At 47.3% G+C, this 17,716-nt stretch overlaps 1 protein-coding gene across 2 annotated transcripts in view; it reads right to left on the bottom strand.

Annotated features, from left to right (window-relative positions):
* Positions 1-17,716, bottom strand: part of SUSD1 (sushi domain containing 1) — a 1,292,988-nt gene that overhangs the window by 284,792 nt on the left and 990,480 nt on the right. For both annotated transcript variants that reach the window (XM_069630622.1, XM_069630623.1), the window contains exon 18: positions 10,193-10,286. In XM_069630622.1, the coding sequence (XP_069486723.1) occupies positions 10,193-10,286 (94 nt within the window). The remainder of the gene's footprint in view (positions 1-10,192; positions 10,287-17,716) is intronic.

Below are 17,716 nucleotides of genomic sequence, written 5' to 3' on the forward strand. Positions count from 1 at the left end.
TGTGGATTGTTTGGGTGCTGTCAGAGGAGGCGGGGCAGACCAAGAGACCAGGTAGAGGAAGGATGGTGAAGAGAAGTGTGTAGGTGGATTATTGGAGAAAGGTGAGGTATTGGTTGGTGAGTGAATGTGGAACTTGGTTTTAGATTAGCTTGTGCTTGAGTGGAGTGGTAGGGGAGAATAGGGAGCGCATGAGAGGTTGACTGTGGAAGGTGGGTGATTGTGGGAGAATGCGTGGATGGGGTAGTAGGTGTGTAGAGTAATAGTAGTGTGGAGGAAGGATTAGTAGTGTGGAGGAAGGAGTGATAGTGTAGAAGAAGGAGTAGCAGTAGGGTGGAGGGAGTAATAGTAGCGTAGGCAGCGGAGTAATAGTGTGGAGAAATAAGTAGTAACAGGACTGGAGGGGAGGGAAAAGAGATGGCAGTAAGGATGCTCAGAGGGACCGAATAGGGTGTGTAAGGGAGGAAGAGAGGGAGAGTGGGCAGTGGGTGGAGTAAGAAGGAGAAGAGTATGAGGCGACAAGGGAGGGCAACAGTTAGATCTAGGAAGGGTAACAGTCCAGCATTTAAGAGTAAGACCACTTGGGGCCCGGGTGTCTGAAGGCACCACATCTACAACCTAACTCACCTTGCAGACTTTACAAAAGGAACCCCTACATTGTTCCCTTACCAAGTTTAGACGGATAAGTCATTTGCCTTTAGGCCATCACTTTTAGTTTGGTTGTTTTAAGACGGTAGGGATTACATATCTCTAGTGGCCAGCCTGTTGTTGAGGGATGCTTGGGCTAGGGAGGGACAACCAATCCGTAGGTTAGACAGATCGGCTCTAAAGGCCGTCCCTCCTTTCTACAAAATAAAATTTAAAAACCTTGCACACTTTTTGGGAGTCGGTGTGCTTTTGAGGCAATCTGTGACAACAGGGTGATGACTCCCAACACATAGTGAGTGCAAAATGATGCACAGTACAGAGGATGGGTGAAGCAAAAAAAGAAACAATGGTGTGCACTAAAGGGACAATGAAGAAGGGCAAGTAGTTGATGTAATGTTTTGAGGCACCATGCCTCCACCAATCGCCTACAGACTACCAGCTCAGGCCTACAGTTAAGTAGTGAGGAGAAAGAGTGCAAGTACGAGCAATGCAAAATATGAAACAGAAAACGGTATGAAGGGGTGGAGGATGGGGGGTAAGCATATTGTAAAGAAAAGGTTCAAGTGTCTAAAAGGGACCTGAAAGTGTCCAAAATCAACTTCAACATCACACAGTTCTGATAAGCAACCAGGTCATCAGTACCAGAAAGAATAATGGATGCCAGGTAAATATTTATGATGACTGAGGCATGACTTGTGGGTAGTATCTGTCACTGATTTGCATATGGTCTTTCTCCTTTTGTAATGGCTTGGCAGGCGAAGTATGATGGTCTGGAGGGATGCCCACAGCAATGCCAGGGGTTAAGGTTCATTCTAAACCTTCCCACCATCACCTTTTTTGCTTTGCCTAGTCACCCCGAGTGGGACGGTTATGCCCAGGTGTGGGTCCCATGTCTGCTGGGCCTAGAGACCCAAGCTACTCCTCACTGATGAGGCCCAACAAGGCCAAAACGTGTCTGGGGATGCTTGTGGTCTCGTGCAGGAGTGATGTGACCAAGCAGTTCAGGCTGGACTGCCCCTTTTGTGGTGGGACCAAGCCTGATTTGCATATGGTTTTTCCCCTTATTTACTGGCTTGGCAGGTGAAGAACGATGGTCTCGAGGGTCAGATTAGGCATCTCTTGGAATAGTCGAGGCTCGGCTTCCACCGGTCGCCTAGCAACGAGTGCATTTAAACTCGAACTTCCGCCGGCAGGCGGAATAGCCGGCGGCCAGTCGAAGGCCAGTATAAGGCCCTGTTTTGCCCCTGTTTAGCGCATGTGAGCGCAACACCCAATCTACATTCCCGACCAAAAACATTCTGCTGTGTTGGAGCCCTCATACCCGGAAGCATCTCCGACTGCACCAAGGAGGAGTAGGAGCTCTCCTCACTCACTACAGAAGCAGCAGGCGATAGGATTGTGACCGGGTTCCTTTCCATATTCAAGGTAGGCCAGCTGCCTCTCTCTGCTGCACTTTAGATCTCGGCAACACGCCTGTTTTCCCCACCTTAGATAATTGAACCTTAGCATTCTAACCTGACAGCATGCACCGATAAATTTGCGCTCTGGCACACTATTACCATCTTCACTCATGGCACTTTTAGCTCATCAGCCTCAGGCACGTCTCGGAACCCAACTGCTGCCCTATGGCTCTTTTGGCCTAAGTGTCCTACCCGAACCCAGGCGCTGCCCAAGCTAGCCTATGTTCTATTCTGGACTCAGAAGTTGCCTCATTGCATCACGTGATGCACCTAGGGTCTACAACATACCACACCTTATCTATGTTGTGCCTTATGGTCGCCAATAGACCACAATTGTTTTGCGCTGTGCCTCTGATTTGTGTTGTGCCTTGTGGTCGCCTATAGACCACAATTGTTTTGCGCTGTGCCTCTGATTTGTGTTGTGCCTTATGGTCGCCAATAGTCCACAATTGTTCTGCGCTGTACCTCTGATTTGTGTTGTGCCTTATGGTCGCCAATAGGCCCAAATTGTTCTGCGCTGTACCTCTGATTTGTGTTGTGCCTTATGGTCGCCAATAGGCCACAATTGTTTTGCGCTATGCCTCTGATTTTTGTTGTGCCTTATGGTCGCTAATAGACCACAATTGATTTGCGCTGTGCCTCTGATTTGTGTTGTGCCTTACGGTCGCCAATAGACCACACCTGATTTGCGCTGTGCTGCTGATTTGTGTTGTGCCTTATGGTCGCCAATAGACCACACCTGATTTGCGCTGTGCTGCTGATTTGTGCTAGGCCTTACGGTCGTCAATAGGCGAAACTAGCTACCTCATGTATCCCAATGTGTTTTTGGGTTGCACTATGACTCTCGCATTTAGGTGATACACTGCCATAGCTAGAGCATCCTTACCTGCCTAGTCTGCCTCCACCTGCACTTGCCTAGTTTGCCATTACCTATACCTGTACTAGCTATGATAACATGCTGCACTCTATGCTGCACTCAGCCTGCCTATGATAGCTACATTTAGCCTGCCTACTGAAAGATGTACTTATCAACTGTACTGCCGAATGTACTCTAGTCAACTGCCACCGTCCCAAACTTAGACCCCATCTACTATACCTGAGCTATCGGCCTTATCTGCACAGGCCCCAACCCTGATCAGGCCGGATTACATAGCCTCACTCTAGTTCTATCTGCCACCCTCCACGGTGAAGTCACAAGATGCAAACCCTACAAGCCACACTAGCCCTTCTCACTCTAACTATACTCCTTGTCCACATACCTACACTCATTCCCACCACTGAACACACCACCCCCCAACGCTCAGCTCACTCCCCGGCCATGACACAGACTCCACCTAAACCATCATTGAGTCGGAACTGCCTAACCGAAGAACCTCAACCACATAGAACCCTCGAACCTAAACCATGCAACACCATATCTAGAAATGCCAGACTCCGAGCCAGACTTGCAAAACTATACGAACCACGTGCCAGAACACTGACCACATCTAACCGTAGCAAACCCTTACCTAATAAGGGCATAGAAAAACCACACCGCCCACACCCAAAGACACAGAATGCACGTATGCACACTTCTGCCACAACCCATGAAAAGACATGCACTCCCCCATCCACCAGCCCAGCTCTAAAAGGTGCACTAGTTAATGCTAGGTCCTTGATTGCTCATGCCATTGAGATTGCTGATCTTATCCAGACCGAAAATTTTGACTTTCTGGCCATCACGGAATCCTGGCTACATGTCGCCGCAGGACCAGCCATTATGCTAGCAACCCCCAACGGCTACACCATCCTAAGGGCAGACAGAGGTGAAGCCCGCGGAGGGGGCATAGCCCTTATCATTAAATCCAACCTATCCATCAGGCTACTGCCCCCAAATGACACTAATTCATGTGAAAGCCTAACAGCTAAACTAGCCATTAACAACTCCCAAACCCTTACTATTCACCTTATTTATAGACCTCCAGGCAACCTTTGAGGAGGACATCTCTACCATCCTATCGTACAACCTAAAACAATCATCACAAGTCATCCTGCTAGGGGATCTTAACCTAGGCTTCAACGACCAAAATGACCCACAGGCAACTAGAGTAGCCAACCTACTCTCTGAACTAGGCTTCTCACAAAAAGTACTTCACCCTACCCACAACAAGGGTAGAATACTCGATTGGGTGGCAGACCACAACTGCAATGCCTCCATCCTATCGATCTCCCCACTAATTTGGACAGACCACTGCCTTATAACATTTGCTCTAGATACAATCAGACCTACGACCTCCCCAGTCCAGCCAGCACCATCCATCCCAACCAGAAACAAGAAAAACATCACCCCGGACAACCTACTCCCGCTCATCCTCCCCACACTTAACTACCAGACAATCTGGACCCTGAAACACTAGTGAACATGTACAACAAAGTCATGTCCTCTGCCTTGGACACTATTGCACCACTCAAAGTGAGACGCTGCAAACCTAAAGCCCATCTCAACTCCTGGTACACTCCCCACCTAAAAACTCTTCGCTCCAAAAAAAGACAAAGCGAGGTCGCATGGAAATCACAACATCTGAAGAAAATAAAAGCACCCTGAGAGATATATCCACCCTCTACAAACAGGAAATACTGGCGGCCCAACGGGAAACATACAACACTAGAATAGCCCAAGCTAACTCTAGCATGAAAGAACTCTTCATCATCCTAAAGGAAATAGAATCCCCCATCCCAGTGCCTGACAACTGTGTCAAAGATAAAACTTGGTGCACCAACATTCAACAAGCCCTAGCCAACAAAGTAACAACTCTCCAAACAAAAATTGCCACGAAAAAATCCTCGCTCAGTCTCGACACTAAGCCCAAAACAGCTATCACCCCTCCCAAAAATAACACCAACTACCCTCGCTTTAAGTTCTCTAAAGTATCGACTATTGAGACAGAAAAAATCATACTGTCACTCAAACCTTCCAATTGCCAGGGGGATCAATGTCCACCTCAACTGATAAAGGACGCAGCCAGAGATCTGGCTCCCTTTATCTCAAAACTTATTAACGCCTCTTTCTCTACAGGGACCATACCGAGCAACCTAAAAGAATCTTGGGTACTCCCATTGCTTAAAAAACAGACACTAGACCCTGCCATACCCACGAACTACCGCCCAATCACCACCGTACCATTCCTCTTAAAAATCATAGATAAAGTGGCGTACTCACAAATACAGAAACACCTTGAAAACAACAATTTACTAGGAGTACGACAGTCTGGCTTCCGTCCCCAACATGGAACCGAAACTGCCCTCTTAGACCTAAAAGCGCAAATTGATGAGCTAAGGGATCAAGGCAAACTAGCCTTACTCCTCCTCCTGGACTTATCAGCCGCATTTGACCTTGTTGACCACAAGGTCCTTTGCAGACACCTAGATATAGCTGCGCACTTTTCAGAAGAAGCCTCAAATTGGATCCAATCCTTCCTCAATAAGAGGACAATGAGAGTCTTCTCTACCACTGCGGCAGCAGACTCCATCCCCATCACTTGTGGAGTGCCCCAGGGATCCTGTGTTTCGCCTACACTCTACAACATCTTCACTAAGCCCCTTTTCGATAATCTGGACCTTCTTGGCATCACCTACACTAACGGTGTCCAGTCAATTGGTCGACAGCAAACTGGTCGACTGCAATTTGGTCGACACCATTTGGTCGAATGCCAAATGGTCGAATTTTTTTTTTTTATATATATATATATATGTGTTTTGTGGGTTTTCGTGTGGGGAAAAAAAATAAAAAAGAAAAAAAGGGGGTTGGGGGGGGGACCCCCCCAAAAAAAACCAAAAAGGGGTAAAAAAAAAAAATAAACAAAAATTCGACCATTTGGCATTCGACCAAATGGTGTCGACCAGTTGTCCTGTCGACCAAATGTTTTCGACCAATTGACTGGGAACCTACACTAACTATGCAGATGATACCCAGATTCTCCTACCACTTACCGGTGATTACGACAAGGATTTGGCCTTGGTGAACAGAGTGTATCTCATCATCCAGGCATGGATGGCCACACACGGTCTATGCCTGAATGATGACAAAACTGAAATCATCATCCTGGGCACACCCTCCACCCTCAAAAAACTGGGCCCCAACTACTCCTCCTTTAATATCGACAACAACCAAATCACAACAGCCCACGCGGTTAAAACCCTGGGTTTCTACCTGGATTCCACCCTTTCTTTCAACAAGCAGGTCAATGCGATGGCTTCAGCAACCGCCTACACCTGCAAATTGATAAGAGCAGGCAAACCCTTCCTATCAAACGATAGCTGCATCACACTTGCGAGAGCACTCGTGCTATCAAAACTGGACTACTGCAACTCACTCTACATTGGGGCTAACAAGGAAGTCATCAAAAGAATCCAAATCCTGCAGAACAACGCGCTCAGAGCAGCACTTCGCATTCCTAGGAGAGCCCACATCACCACACTCAGACGAGCTAACAACTGGCTCTCTACGCAGGAGAAAATCCAACTAAAAGTTGCCTCTTTGGTCCACACATGCCTTAACAACGCTGCACCGCAGTACCTATCTGCCAGATTCACCAAACTAAAACCAACAAGACTTACTAGATATGCTAACTCCAATAACCTATCCATACCTAGAGTCAAACTGACTAAAGTCGGTGGCTGCAGCTTTCAGGTTAAGGCAGCTCAACTCTGGAACGCCCTACCATCCACCTTAAAGTCTGACCAACCCTACCCCACCTTCAGACACAACCTTATAACGTGGATCAAAAACGCAGACACACCTTAGATCTTCTACTGCCTGGACCTACCCAAGCCTATGAACTCCTGTTTAGGACTGCAAATACATGCTTTTACATTCTTTACATGCTGTATATTTTTGTATATTTTTGCGTATATTTCTGTATATTTTGCATATATTCCTGCATTTTTTGTTGTATATTATTCTTGCTGCTCTATTTGACCATGTAATCCTGTAACAAAGCTTTGAGCTGTCTTATAAAATGCGCCCGGTTACCCGTGGGTCTGGTGCGCAATATAAATAATAAAAACAAACAAACAAACGTGTTCTTTAGACAATATGTGCAAAACAAAAGAGATGATGGCTGGAAGGTTTAGAATTAAAGCAGCGTTTTTAATTAAAATTGTAGGCATGGTGCTAAGGGCCGTCCCTCACTCCCTTGTCTATAAGAAGCAGTTTCCTCCTTTACACAGGTGTTCCTACTCCCCAGGTTATGTTCCTAGTGCTTATTGGTCTCTACTGTCTAAATGCTGCCTTGCTGCGGGTAAGGGCATAAAGGCAATCACCTTACATGTCTAATACCTCACTGGGACTTCCTAGGATGGCACTAAACTACCATCAAGCTTAGTTCTAAAAGGTTGTAGAGTTCTGCCTTTCAGACACTCAAGCCTCACTGCCTTCTTCCTGTCATGTGTTGGTATCCCTCTCGTTGCCTCTCTCTCCCCCCTCTGTTGGTTGTCCTTTCCTCTACTATTCTCCTCCCTACTATTCCACCCGTTACCTCTACTCTCTCTCCCTTACACTTCCTTTTCTATCGCTCCAATGTTCCTCTCTCTATTTCCTACCTCCACCCTCTGATCTTACTCCCTATTACTCTCTCTGTCCTTAAACCCAATACTATTCTCCCCTCTCCACAACAGTACCACTCTCCCCTCTCTGAGCCAATACTACTCTGGCTTGGAGAAGAAGTTTAATGGGAGAAGGAGTGGGGATAAGAAGGGGGACAGGAAACGGGGAGGTGTGAGTTGTTCAGGAGCATTCAGAGATGGTGGATGTGGCAGACCAGGAGGAGGAAAGATAGTTGAGTTTTGAGGGGGTTTGGTTAGAAGGGGAGGTATTGGTTGGTAAGAGCAAGGGATACTGTGTTGTGAGTTTGCATGTAAGGTGGGTGAGTGAAAATATTAAAGGAAGTGTACAGAGTGGGTGGAAGGTGATTGAGGAAGTGAAAGGAGAGTGACTGAGAAGAGGTAGGGGTGGAGTAGTAGTGGTGTGAAGAGGGCAATCGCACCCCCACTTCCCCTCCCAGGAGGTGTTACATGGGTCAAAATATATGAAATGGGCACTAAGCTCCGCTCCTTTCCTCCGCACGGGCCGCAATCCTGGAACAGTAGTGGCTCATACTCCAGAGTGTTCCAGTATGTGTTAGGGGGTCGCACTGCGGAGAAATCTGTGGTACGCATGTGATAGTCTTTGTTCTTGTTAGGAAGCTGCTCTGTGCCAAGTTCATGATAGCTTGTATCAGGACACTCTGTTGCAGCTGGTGGAGCGTGATGTACGCTGATTCCGCTGAAAGGTGCATAGCATCGTTTTCGGCTGCACAGGCTTTCTGCAGTTTAGTCTATCGATCCTCTCACTTCATGCTGGCTGGAGCACCGGGATGACTAGAGTCTCCTGCTGAGGGACTCTGGTGGGCTGTTGTCTTGCAGATGCTCTGCCCAGACATTGGTTGTTGTCTAATAGAAAAAGAAACAAACTGGCCAGCATTTTGTTCAGGAAGTATGGAGTGATCAGCAGTGGTGTTGCTGAGATACATACAGGCACTTAGGGAGGGGACATGACCTGGGGCCCTCGCAACTGCCACCTCCCCCTCTGTGGTAGGAATAACTTTGGCTTCCACTTTGGTAGGCCTTCCAACTTAGGCTGAAAGAGCTCTCCAACCCCTCTTGACAAGGTCAGATTAAACGAGAATCCGGCTGTTTATTTATTTATTGTTTGCTTGTTAGGCACTTATACAGCAAGTAAATTCTGTTTCAAAGCGCCCACAGGGCAATAGAGAGGGCTCATGGGAATGAAAAACATAAAAATACATACAAATATTAAATACAGTGGAGGGGAAAAAGAAATGGCGAACCTACTATGCTGTGCGAGTATTCAGAACGTGCAAGTGCAGAAGGGAGGGGGCAGTGGGCGGTTGGCGGTAGGTGCTGGGGTGCCTGTGCTCGTGGGTAAGCAACAGATGAAGGGCATGGTAAGGTAAGTGCGAGCCTCTGGGCGGAGGGTGTGCCAAGGCAAGTGCTGAGGATAGACAGAAGCTGGGGTGATTCAGTGTGGGAGGTCAGGGCCCCAAGGATGCATAAGGGCCCTGGTACCCAATCAAAGCAACTGTGAGATTAGCAGAGGAGAGAAGGGAGAAGAATGAGGTAAAGAGGAAAGTCTCGAGGAGCTTATGGAATTTAAGGAAGTTCTGCACAAGATGCAGAGGGAGGGGAGGCTGTTCCGTAGGAGGGAGCCAGATGAGGAAAGCAATCAACCTCCTGCCCTCAGTTTAGCGAAATGCTTTACACACAGAGTTGATGCCAGAGGAACGCAGATGTCTAGGAGGGGAACATTTAGTAAGAGAGAGTTGCAGACAGTGCAGTCCCTGGCCCCAGAAAGCTGTGTGGATGATACAGAGGGATTTGAATTTAATCTGTAAAGCAACCGGGAGCCAGAGAAGACTTTAGGGCAGGAGAGATGTGATTCCTGGTCTTAAGGCAAAGGATAAGTCTTGCTGCCCTATGCTGGATTAGCTGGAGGGGTCGCAAAGTGGAAGAAGGTACATTCAGGAGGAGGCTATTGCAATAGTCAAGCTTGAGAGAACCAGGGCTCGGGTAACATGGAGCTTCTGGGGTAAAGTGAGAAAAGGTAGAATTCCTGTGAGAAGGAAGAGCTGAAAGTGGGACTTCTTGGCAATGTCCTGAGTGTGAGGGAGAAAGAGGAGTTGAAGATGACTCCAAGGTTTCTCGGTTCAGAAGAAGGAGCAGGAGAAGAGCCCAAAGAGGAAGGCCAGAGTGAAGGGAAGAAGGCGGGAGCAGGGGTCCCAATGGGAAGGATCTCAGTTTTTCTGGCATTGAGGCAGAGTTCATGGAAAAAACAGAGACATCCGCGTAACACTGGCAAAACCAAACACATTTTGTCTGAGCAGTGGAAGGATTGACATTGATAGAAACCAGCAAGGAAAGGGTTCAAAATCTAACGTATGGTGGAAAAGGGAATCCCTGTTTGATTGTCAAAATGGGCATAGATTAAGAAATGGAAATATGTAGTGAAGTTCATGTTACTCAGTTCCACCAGTATTAGAGATCCCACTGACCTAATTGGTCCATTCCGCTCTTCTGCTTTCAGTAGTGTAAGTTTCAGGGTCGGAGTTTGTGTTTCTATTAATTTGATTTCTGGAAGTTGTGGATCTGCAACAACAAATAGAGAAAAGACTGCAATGCACTATTTACACAAACAATGACAAATTTGATTTGTTTCTTCATCAAATGTTTCAGTTCACGAGTCAAAATACATTGTTGCTGTGTTTCAATTACAGTGTTTATACAGATAAGACATGGGCGTCATTTCCAATGGAATCTAGTATACTCTAGAATGTGGTCATACCCAGAAGCAAAAGAAGACAAGGTTGTAAAAAACTAGCAAGCTTTTTTAACGTATAGAATTTAACAAAATGTGCACAATAGAATGCTTTTGATCTGGGTAAACATATGCATACTGTAAATGTGCCTATCCGGTATTGTGTCATCACACCTGTGGGGAAAGGGTTTGCCCAATCTGTCAGGGCAGCATTTTACAGTGGTAGACAACCTTCGGTTATTCGGATGCTTATTGTTACTATCAGCGCTAGCCAGAATAGTCTATGGTGAGGGACCATGAGAGTAAGTCCCAGCTTGAGCAGGCACGATCTCCTCAAGGAACCGAATCAAGTGCAGCTGGCAGGCAGAAGAGTGGGGGGCACCTGCTAGAGCAGGAGTCAGGAACCTTTGGCTCTCCAGATGTTTTGGACTGCAACTTCCATCTGCCCTAGCCAACATAGTCAATGGTAAGTGATCATGGGAGTTGTAGTCCAAAACATCTGCAGAGCAGCAGGTTGCAGACCCCTCTGTTAGAGGGACTGAGTAATCGAACCACAGAGAGGGCAATGAAGGACCTCTACAACCTAGACCTCACACAAAAAATCGTGTCACCCACCCACACCAAAGGCAGAACTCTAGATTGGCTGGCCGACCATAACTGCAGCTCCTCTATCACATCCAATACATTCCTCCCTTGGACAGATCACAGCTGCATACAATTCTCTATCCCCACGATACCTACCAAAAAAACACTAGTACATAAATCTGCCACCTTAGCCAGAAGCTCCAAAAAATTTACTGCAGACAATTTACGCCCCCTTCTCAACACCCCATGCCACGCCCCACCTTTCCCACAAGATCCTAACATCCTAGCAGACATACTCAAGGATACGCTCACCAATGCTATAAATTCCATTGCTCCTCTAGAAGAGAAAAAAGAAAAAAAGTCTTTCCATTCAAACGCATGGTTCACAGAGGACCTCCAAGCTCTGCGTAACAAAAAGCGCCAAGCACTTAAAAATTGGCAGGCCAACCCATGCGACATCACCAAAGACATATTCAAAGACACCGCAAAAAAATACAAAACCGCCATCTTCAATGCCAAATCTGAATCATACAACCGTCGAATATCAGACTCGAAGTGCCACTCAAGAGAACTCTTCTCCATCTTTAAAGAGCTCACAGTGCCTTCCACTTCCACTGACGAGATCATTAAGGATGAAGGCTGGTGCAACAGTATCCAAGCCGCCATGCTCAACAAAATAGACCTCCTACAAAACAAAATCCATGACCACTACAATACCCTGCCGAAACAGAGTCGGCACTCAGATTCTTCATCGTCTAGCAAAACCATTAACATCCCCAAATTTGCCTTTAACGAAGTTTCAGAACTAGAAGTCCTGGACATTCTGAAACATTTTAAACCATCGACTTGCAAAGCCGATACATGCCCTCCAAAGTTAACCAAGGACTGCGCTGAACCACTTGCCCCACTCATGACCGCATTCATTAATGCCTCATTCAAGACCTGCTCTGTCCCAAACAGTCTTAAAGAAGCTTGGGTGCGTCCACTTCTAAAAAAGCCCACTCTCGACCCCACGGTGCCTAACAACTACAGACCTATAACAACAGTCCCTTTCCTTCTCAAGATTCTAGATAAAGTGGCACACAGCCAAATCCAACTATACCTTGAAACTAACTCCATCCTAGGTACCAGACAGTCAGGCTTCCGCAAAGGTCATGGAACAGAGGCTGCTCTGCTGGACCTTAAAAACCAAATAACCAAGATACTGGACACAGGTAAACCCGCCCTTTTACTTCTCCTCGACCTCTCAGCGGCATTTGACCTAGTGGACCACAAGACCCTCACCTCACACCTCTCACACTCTGCACACTTCTCTGACCTCCTGGATAACATCATTTCTTGAAGGGAGGGCCATGAAAGTCTTTTCTAACACTTCTAACGCAACACCATCCATAATACACTGTGGTGTCCCTCAAGGCTCTTGTACAGCACCTACGCTATACAACCTATTCACCAAGCCCCTTTTCGATAAACTGGATGCACTTGGGATTGCCTACACCAACTACGCAGACGACACCCAAGTGCTCCTCCCATTAACAGGCTCATACCACAAAGACGCTCTGGCTCTAAAACAAATATACGCCACCATTCAAGCCTGGATGGCCACTAACGGCCTATGTCTTAACGGGGATAAGACGGAAATCCTTATCCTCGGCCAAAAATACACACTGGCCAGGCTAGATAGTCGCTATGCCAATTTCAACATCAACAACTGCACTATCCCAGTCCTATCTTCTGTGAAAATGCTAGGGGTCTACATTGATCCAACCTTGTCTATGGACAAACAAGTTAGTGCCATTGTCTCTGCATCTGCACTAAGCACTAAATTCATCAACGCCATCAAACCATTCCTCTCCAAAGAAAACTGCCTATCAATAGCAAGAGCTACCATAGGCGCTAAACTTGACTATTGCAATGTACTCCTAACCGGCACCTCTGAAAAAAACCTAAACAAACTTCAGGTCACTCAAAATAACGCTCTAAGAGCAGCCTTAAGCATCTCCAAAAGGGACCACATCTCACTGGCAAGACAATCTGTTCACTGGCTCCCTGTCAAAGAACGCATCACCTTCAAGGTACTGACTACTACCCACAAATGTATCCACCACACTGCACCATCATATCACTCAGACACTATTCTCAGAACGACCTCATCCAGACCTACCAGACTGTGCTACACTAACCAACTCACTGTACCACGCATCAATAAGACTACAGCAGGAGGGCGGGGTTTCCCCTACATAGCACCAAAACTCTGGAACAATCTCCCCCACGCTCTAAGAGCAGAAGGCTCACTCACAGCGTTTAGTAAAAAACTCAAAACCTCTCTCTTTAACTAAATTTCCTCTACCTACAGCCAAACAGGCACACATTGCTAAATATTGTTATTGTCTAAACCTGTATGCTTGTATGCCTCTATGCTGTAACTAAGTCGCGCTATTCCTGTAACCAGCGCTATCTCTGTAACCAGCGCCACGATGCCTCAGGGCTGATTCTGTGCGCTTAACAAATACGAATAAATAATAAATAAATAAGTCACTCAGCATGGCCATAATTTGCATCCAGTGCATTTTGAAAATTAATTTCTCTTGGGTTTATAAAAGAATCACTCACTCAGTACATAAACAATTCAATCATATAGTAAATTACCCTAATTCTGTAAATAAATCCCCTATGAGAAAGGGGGTGGGCACATAGCACCAATGTGGTTTCCTGGAGATTTGCATGAAAGCAAAGGGCCTTTTAGGAGCAAAAGAGACTAGGGAACTGTATGTTTAAGATATGTGTGTGACAGTGATTCAAGCATGAAACCTTTCTGAGTATGTAATGAAAAGTGGGCATAGACTTATTTTGTCACAATACTCACCCTAACAATAGAATCTCTGTAAATCACAAGCCATATATACTCATTTAGACAGTGCCTATTCATGGATGTGATGCTTGGGCTGTTCTGTTTGAGCGGAGGACATCTCACTACTCTAAATGTGTCACACACCTTATAAATCGATCACATGCTTACTGTGAGTCTCTTGAAGCGTGCCTCCCAACTAGGGATACACACAAAGGAGAAATTGCTTGGGCTGCTTATTGGTGACAGAGGGAGCACCAGCAGTGCCACCTCACACAACATGGGAGGTTTGTGTCCTACCTCTCAATGGAACTGCACACTGGCAAGACACATTTTTGTTGGTGCACAGCTCAGTCCTGTTCTGGTGCAAATCCTCATCTGTTCTAAGACATCTGGAGAGCCGCAGGCTGCTGATATATGCTCTAGAGATGCACCTATTCCATACTGCCCCCAATCTCTATGTGTTTCCTTGTCTCAGGTGGTGTGCTGCACAGATCATGTGGCACACTTTATCACTGGTCTCTGGGGAGGCAGGGAGTCAGATGGGAGAAAGATTGCAAGGTATTGGCACTGAGAGCTTTGGGTTCATTTAGGTGGGGATGCTCTTCGTTTTAAACGTGGACTTGATCTCCCAGCTGTCATCTTGTCTAACAGGCACACGTTTAATACTTACCCTCCAACCACATATAGTTTAAAGGTTTATGACTTTTTTACTTACCCTGCAATCATATATAAGCTCCATTTGGTCTTGTGGCTAAGAGCCAGTGCTTGAAGAAGAGGGTTTGGGTACCAGTAAGTGAATCTCGTAAATCTGGACATCATCGAGAAGGTCGAAGGCCGAACACCTTGGGTGTCGCCCATTGTTATTCCACAAAAGCGTAAACAGCCTGATTCGGTCAGGATATGCGTTGATATGCGGCTGCCCAACAATGCTATCAAGAGGGAGAGACACCTTACCCCAACAATTGATGTCATCTTCGCTGAGCTGCAGGGTGCAAGGTTCTTCTCCAAACTTGACTTGAGGGCTGGATACCAGCAAGTTGTTCTATACCCCGAGTCCAGGTGCATCACCACCTTCACAACGCACCGAGGGCTGTACAGGTACAAGCGCCTCAGTCTCGGGGTGTCACTGGCTGCCGAGGTGTTCCAGAACATCATCATGGGTTCCCTAGTGGACCTGGATGGCATCCTAAACATCAGCAACAACCTCCTAGTGTTTGCAATGTCGGAGGTGGAGCACATGGCCGTTTGGTCAAGACATTGAACGCACCCAGGCACTGGGCCTAACGCTCCACAGAGAAAAGTGCACATTTCTTAAGCCTAGCATCAAATTCTTTGGCTTTGTGTTCAAGGAAGGCGTTGTGTCCCCTGATCACCGTAAGGTTAGGAATATCATGGAGACCAGACACCCGGAGAATGTGACAGAGGTGCACAGTTTTCTGGGTATGGTAATGTACTGTGGGTGTTTCATAAGGAACCTTGCCACCCGATCTGAGCCCCCGAGGAGCCTCACGAGGAAGGATACTAGCTGGCAGTGTGGCCCTCTTGAGCAAGTGGCATTTGAGGATGTGAAGATGGCCCTTATGGCTGGAGACACAATGGTGTTCTTCGATCCCTCTCTGCTATCAGAGGTGGTGGAAGACGCCAGCCCATTTGGCATGGGAGCGGTCCAGTCGCAGATGGACACCAAGGGATTGAGTTTGCTAGCCGCGCCCTGTCTGAAACGGAGCAAAGGTACTCCCCGATTGAGCGTGAGGCCCTTGCGGTGCTATGGGGGTGAAAGCATTTTCAGCTGTACGTTTTGTGCATACCGGTGATGGTCATGACGGATCACAAGCCCCTGCTGCTTATCATGGCAGGCTCATGATCTAAACCACCAGCCCGGATAGAACGTGGATGCTGGTGCTGTTGGAGTACGGTGTGTCGCTGGTGTACCGACACAGTGCAAACAATGCGGCTAACTATTTGTCACGACAACCCCAGGACAAGGAGGCGGATGTAGAGTAGAGGAGGCTGAGGAGCATGTGCAAATCGTTGTCGAGTCCGCTACTCCGAACTCAATGCCCGTTCAGGAGCTGGACAAGGCATCAGAAGATGATGATTGTTTCCGACTTCTACGAGTAGCGTTGTAGAAAGGGGAATGGAAGTCGATCTTGGGGGGCCTGAGTAAGAGGACTCAAGGGGACCGGACTGCTTTGGAATGGCTGTGGTGGGTCTGTGACGAACTGGCATTCGCCGACTCAGGGCTGCTACTGCAAGGGTACAGGCTGGTCATACCTGCTAGCAAGGTTCAGCAGGTGATTGAGCAGGTGCACCATGGCCACCAAGGAATGGCCAAGACCAAAGCCTGTATTAGGCTAAAAGTGTGGTTTTCTAACCTGGAGAGGAAAGTCGAAGAGTTTGTGGCAGGATGTGTGTGGTGCGGTGTCCAGTCAACTGGTCGACAACAAACTGGTCGACTGCAATTTGGTCGACACCATTTGGTCGAATGCCAAATGGTCGAATTTTTTTTTTTTTTATATATATATATATGTGTTTTGTGGGTTTTCGTGTGGGGAAAAAAAAAAAAGAAAAAAAAGGGGGTTGGGGGGGGGACCCCCCCAAAAAAAACCAAAAAATGGGTAAAAAAAAAAAAAAAAAATCAACCATTTAGCATTCGACCAAATGGTGTCGACCAATTGTCCTGTCGACCAAATGTTTTCGACCATTTGACTGGTAACCGTGTGGTGCCAGGTGGCGGCCCCAGTACAGAAGGAACCCGCCATCAAGTCCATGCCTCAAGGAAGGCAACTATGGGAGGCAGTGCATGTAGATGTTGGGTCTGCTGGGAGAGACATTCACTTTCTGGTGTTGGTGGACCAGTGGTCAAAGTATCCGGAGGTGGAATTCCTGGAGCCAGTGTCATTTCACAATGTGGCAATGGTATTAAAGAACATCTTTGCAACTCTGTGCTCTGACAATGGACCGCCGCTCCAAGGGGAAAGCTTCCAAGGGGAAAGCTTCCGCCAACTCATGAGGTAGTATGGAATAAACCATTTGAAAATTACTCTGTTCTGGCCGGGAGGCAGAACGGTTCATGAGGACCCTTAACAAAGGTGTTCCGGTTCGCTCAAGGACAGTGTCTCAAAGGGGCCCTCTATCAATTCCTGATGGAATATGGGGTGACCCCCACTGTTCTGCAACGGTGGTGCCAGTGGAATCAATGTTTAAGAGATGTCTGAGAGGCATCATGCCAGACAGAGGGGACCGGGAGCCGGCGATGATTGATGATGAGCAAGTGGAGGAGGAGCGAAGGTCGAGAAATGAAGGCGAGAACACTAGAAGAGGGCTACGACCATACCCGTTGGCCCCAGGATGAGGTGCTTGTGAGAAACTGGCACCCCCAAGGGAAACAGTCTCTGCCGTATGAACCGAACCTCATGGACGTGATAGCAGTAAAGGGGTCGATGGTGACTGCATCGGACGGGAGTGTCACAGTCACAAGAAATGCAAGTTTCTTCAAGAAGCTGGGAGAAGGCATCTGGCCATAGGTGTCCCCCGGAAGAGACTGTGCAGAAGAGTCCGACGAAGGTGGAGGGTCTGATTGTTCTCAGGTTCCCCTGGCCCAAGATGATGGAGGGGAGGAGAGGCTGAGCTGGGAGGGGGCTGGCGATATCCCCAACGAGTAGGAACAGGGAGGCCTGCTCGCCTGAAGGACTATGTGCTGAACACATGAACCGAACAGTTGAGGTTATCGTTGGATACTGAGTAGATACCTTTAGTTGCTGGTGTGTTAATGGCTTGTTGGTGTAATGCCTCATTATTATGTAGTTTGTTGTTATGAAAAAG

The sequence above is a fragment of the Ambystoma mexicanum genome, chromosome 6q, assembly GCF_040938575.1.
Source record: "Ambystoma mexicanum isolate Mex_15411 chromosome 6q, UKY_AmexF1_1, whole genome shotgun sequence".
NCBI classification, from domain to species: Eukaryota; Metazoa; Chordata; class Amphibia; order Caudata; family Ambystomatidae; genus Ambystoma; species Ambystoma mexicanum.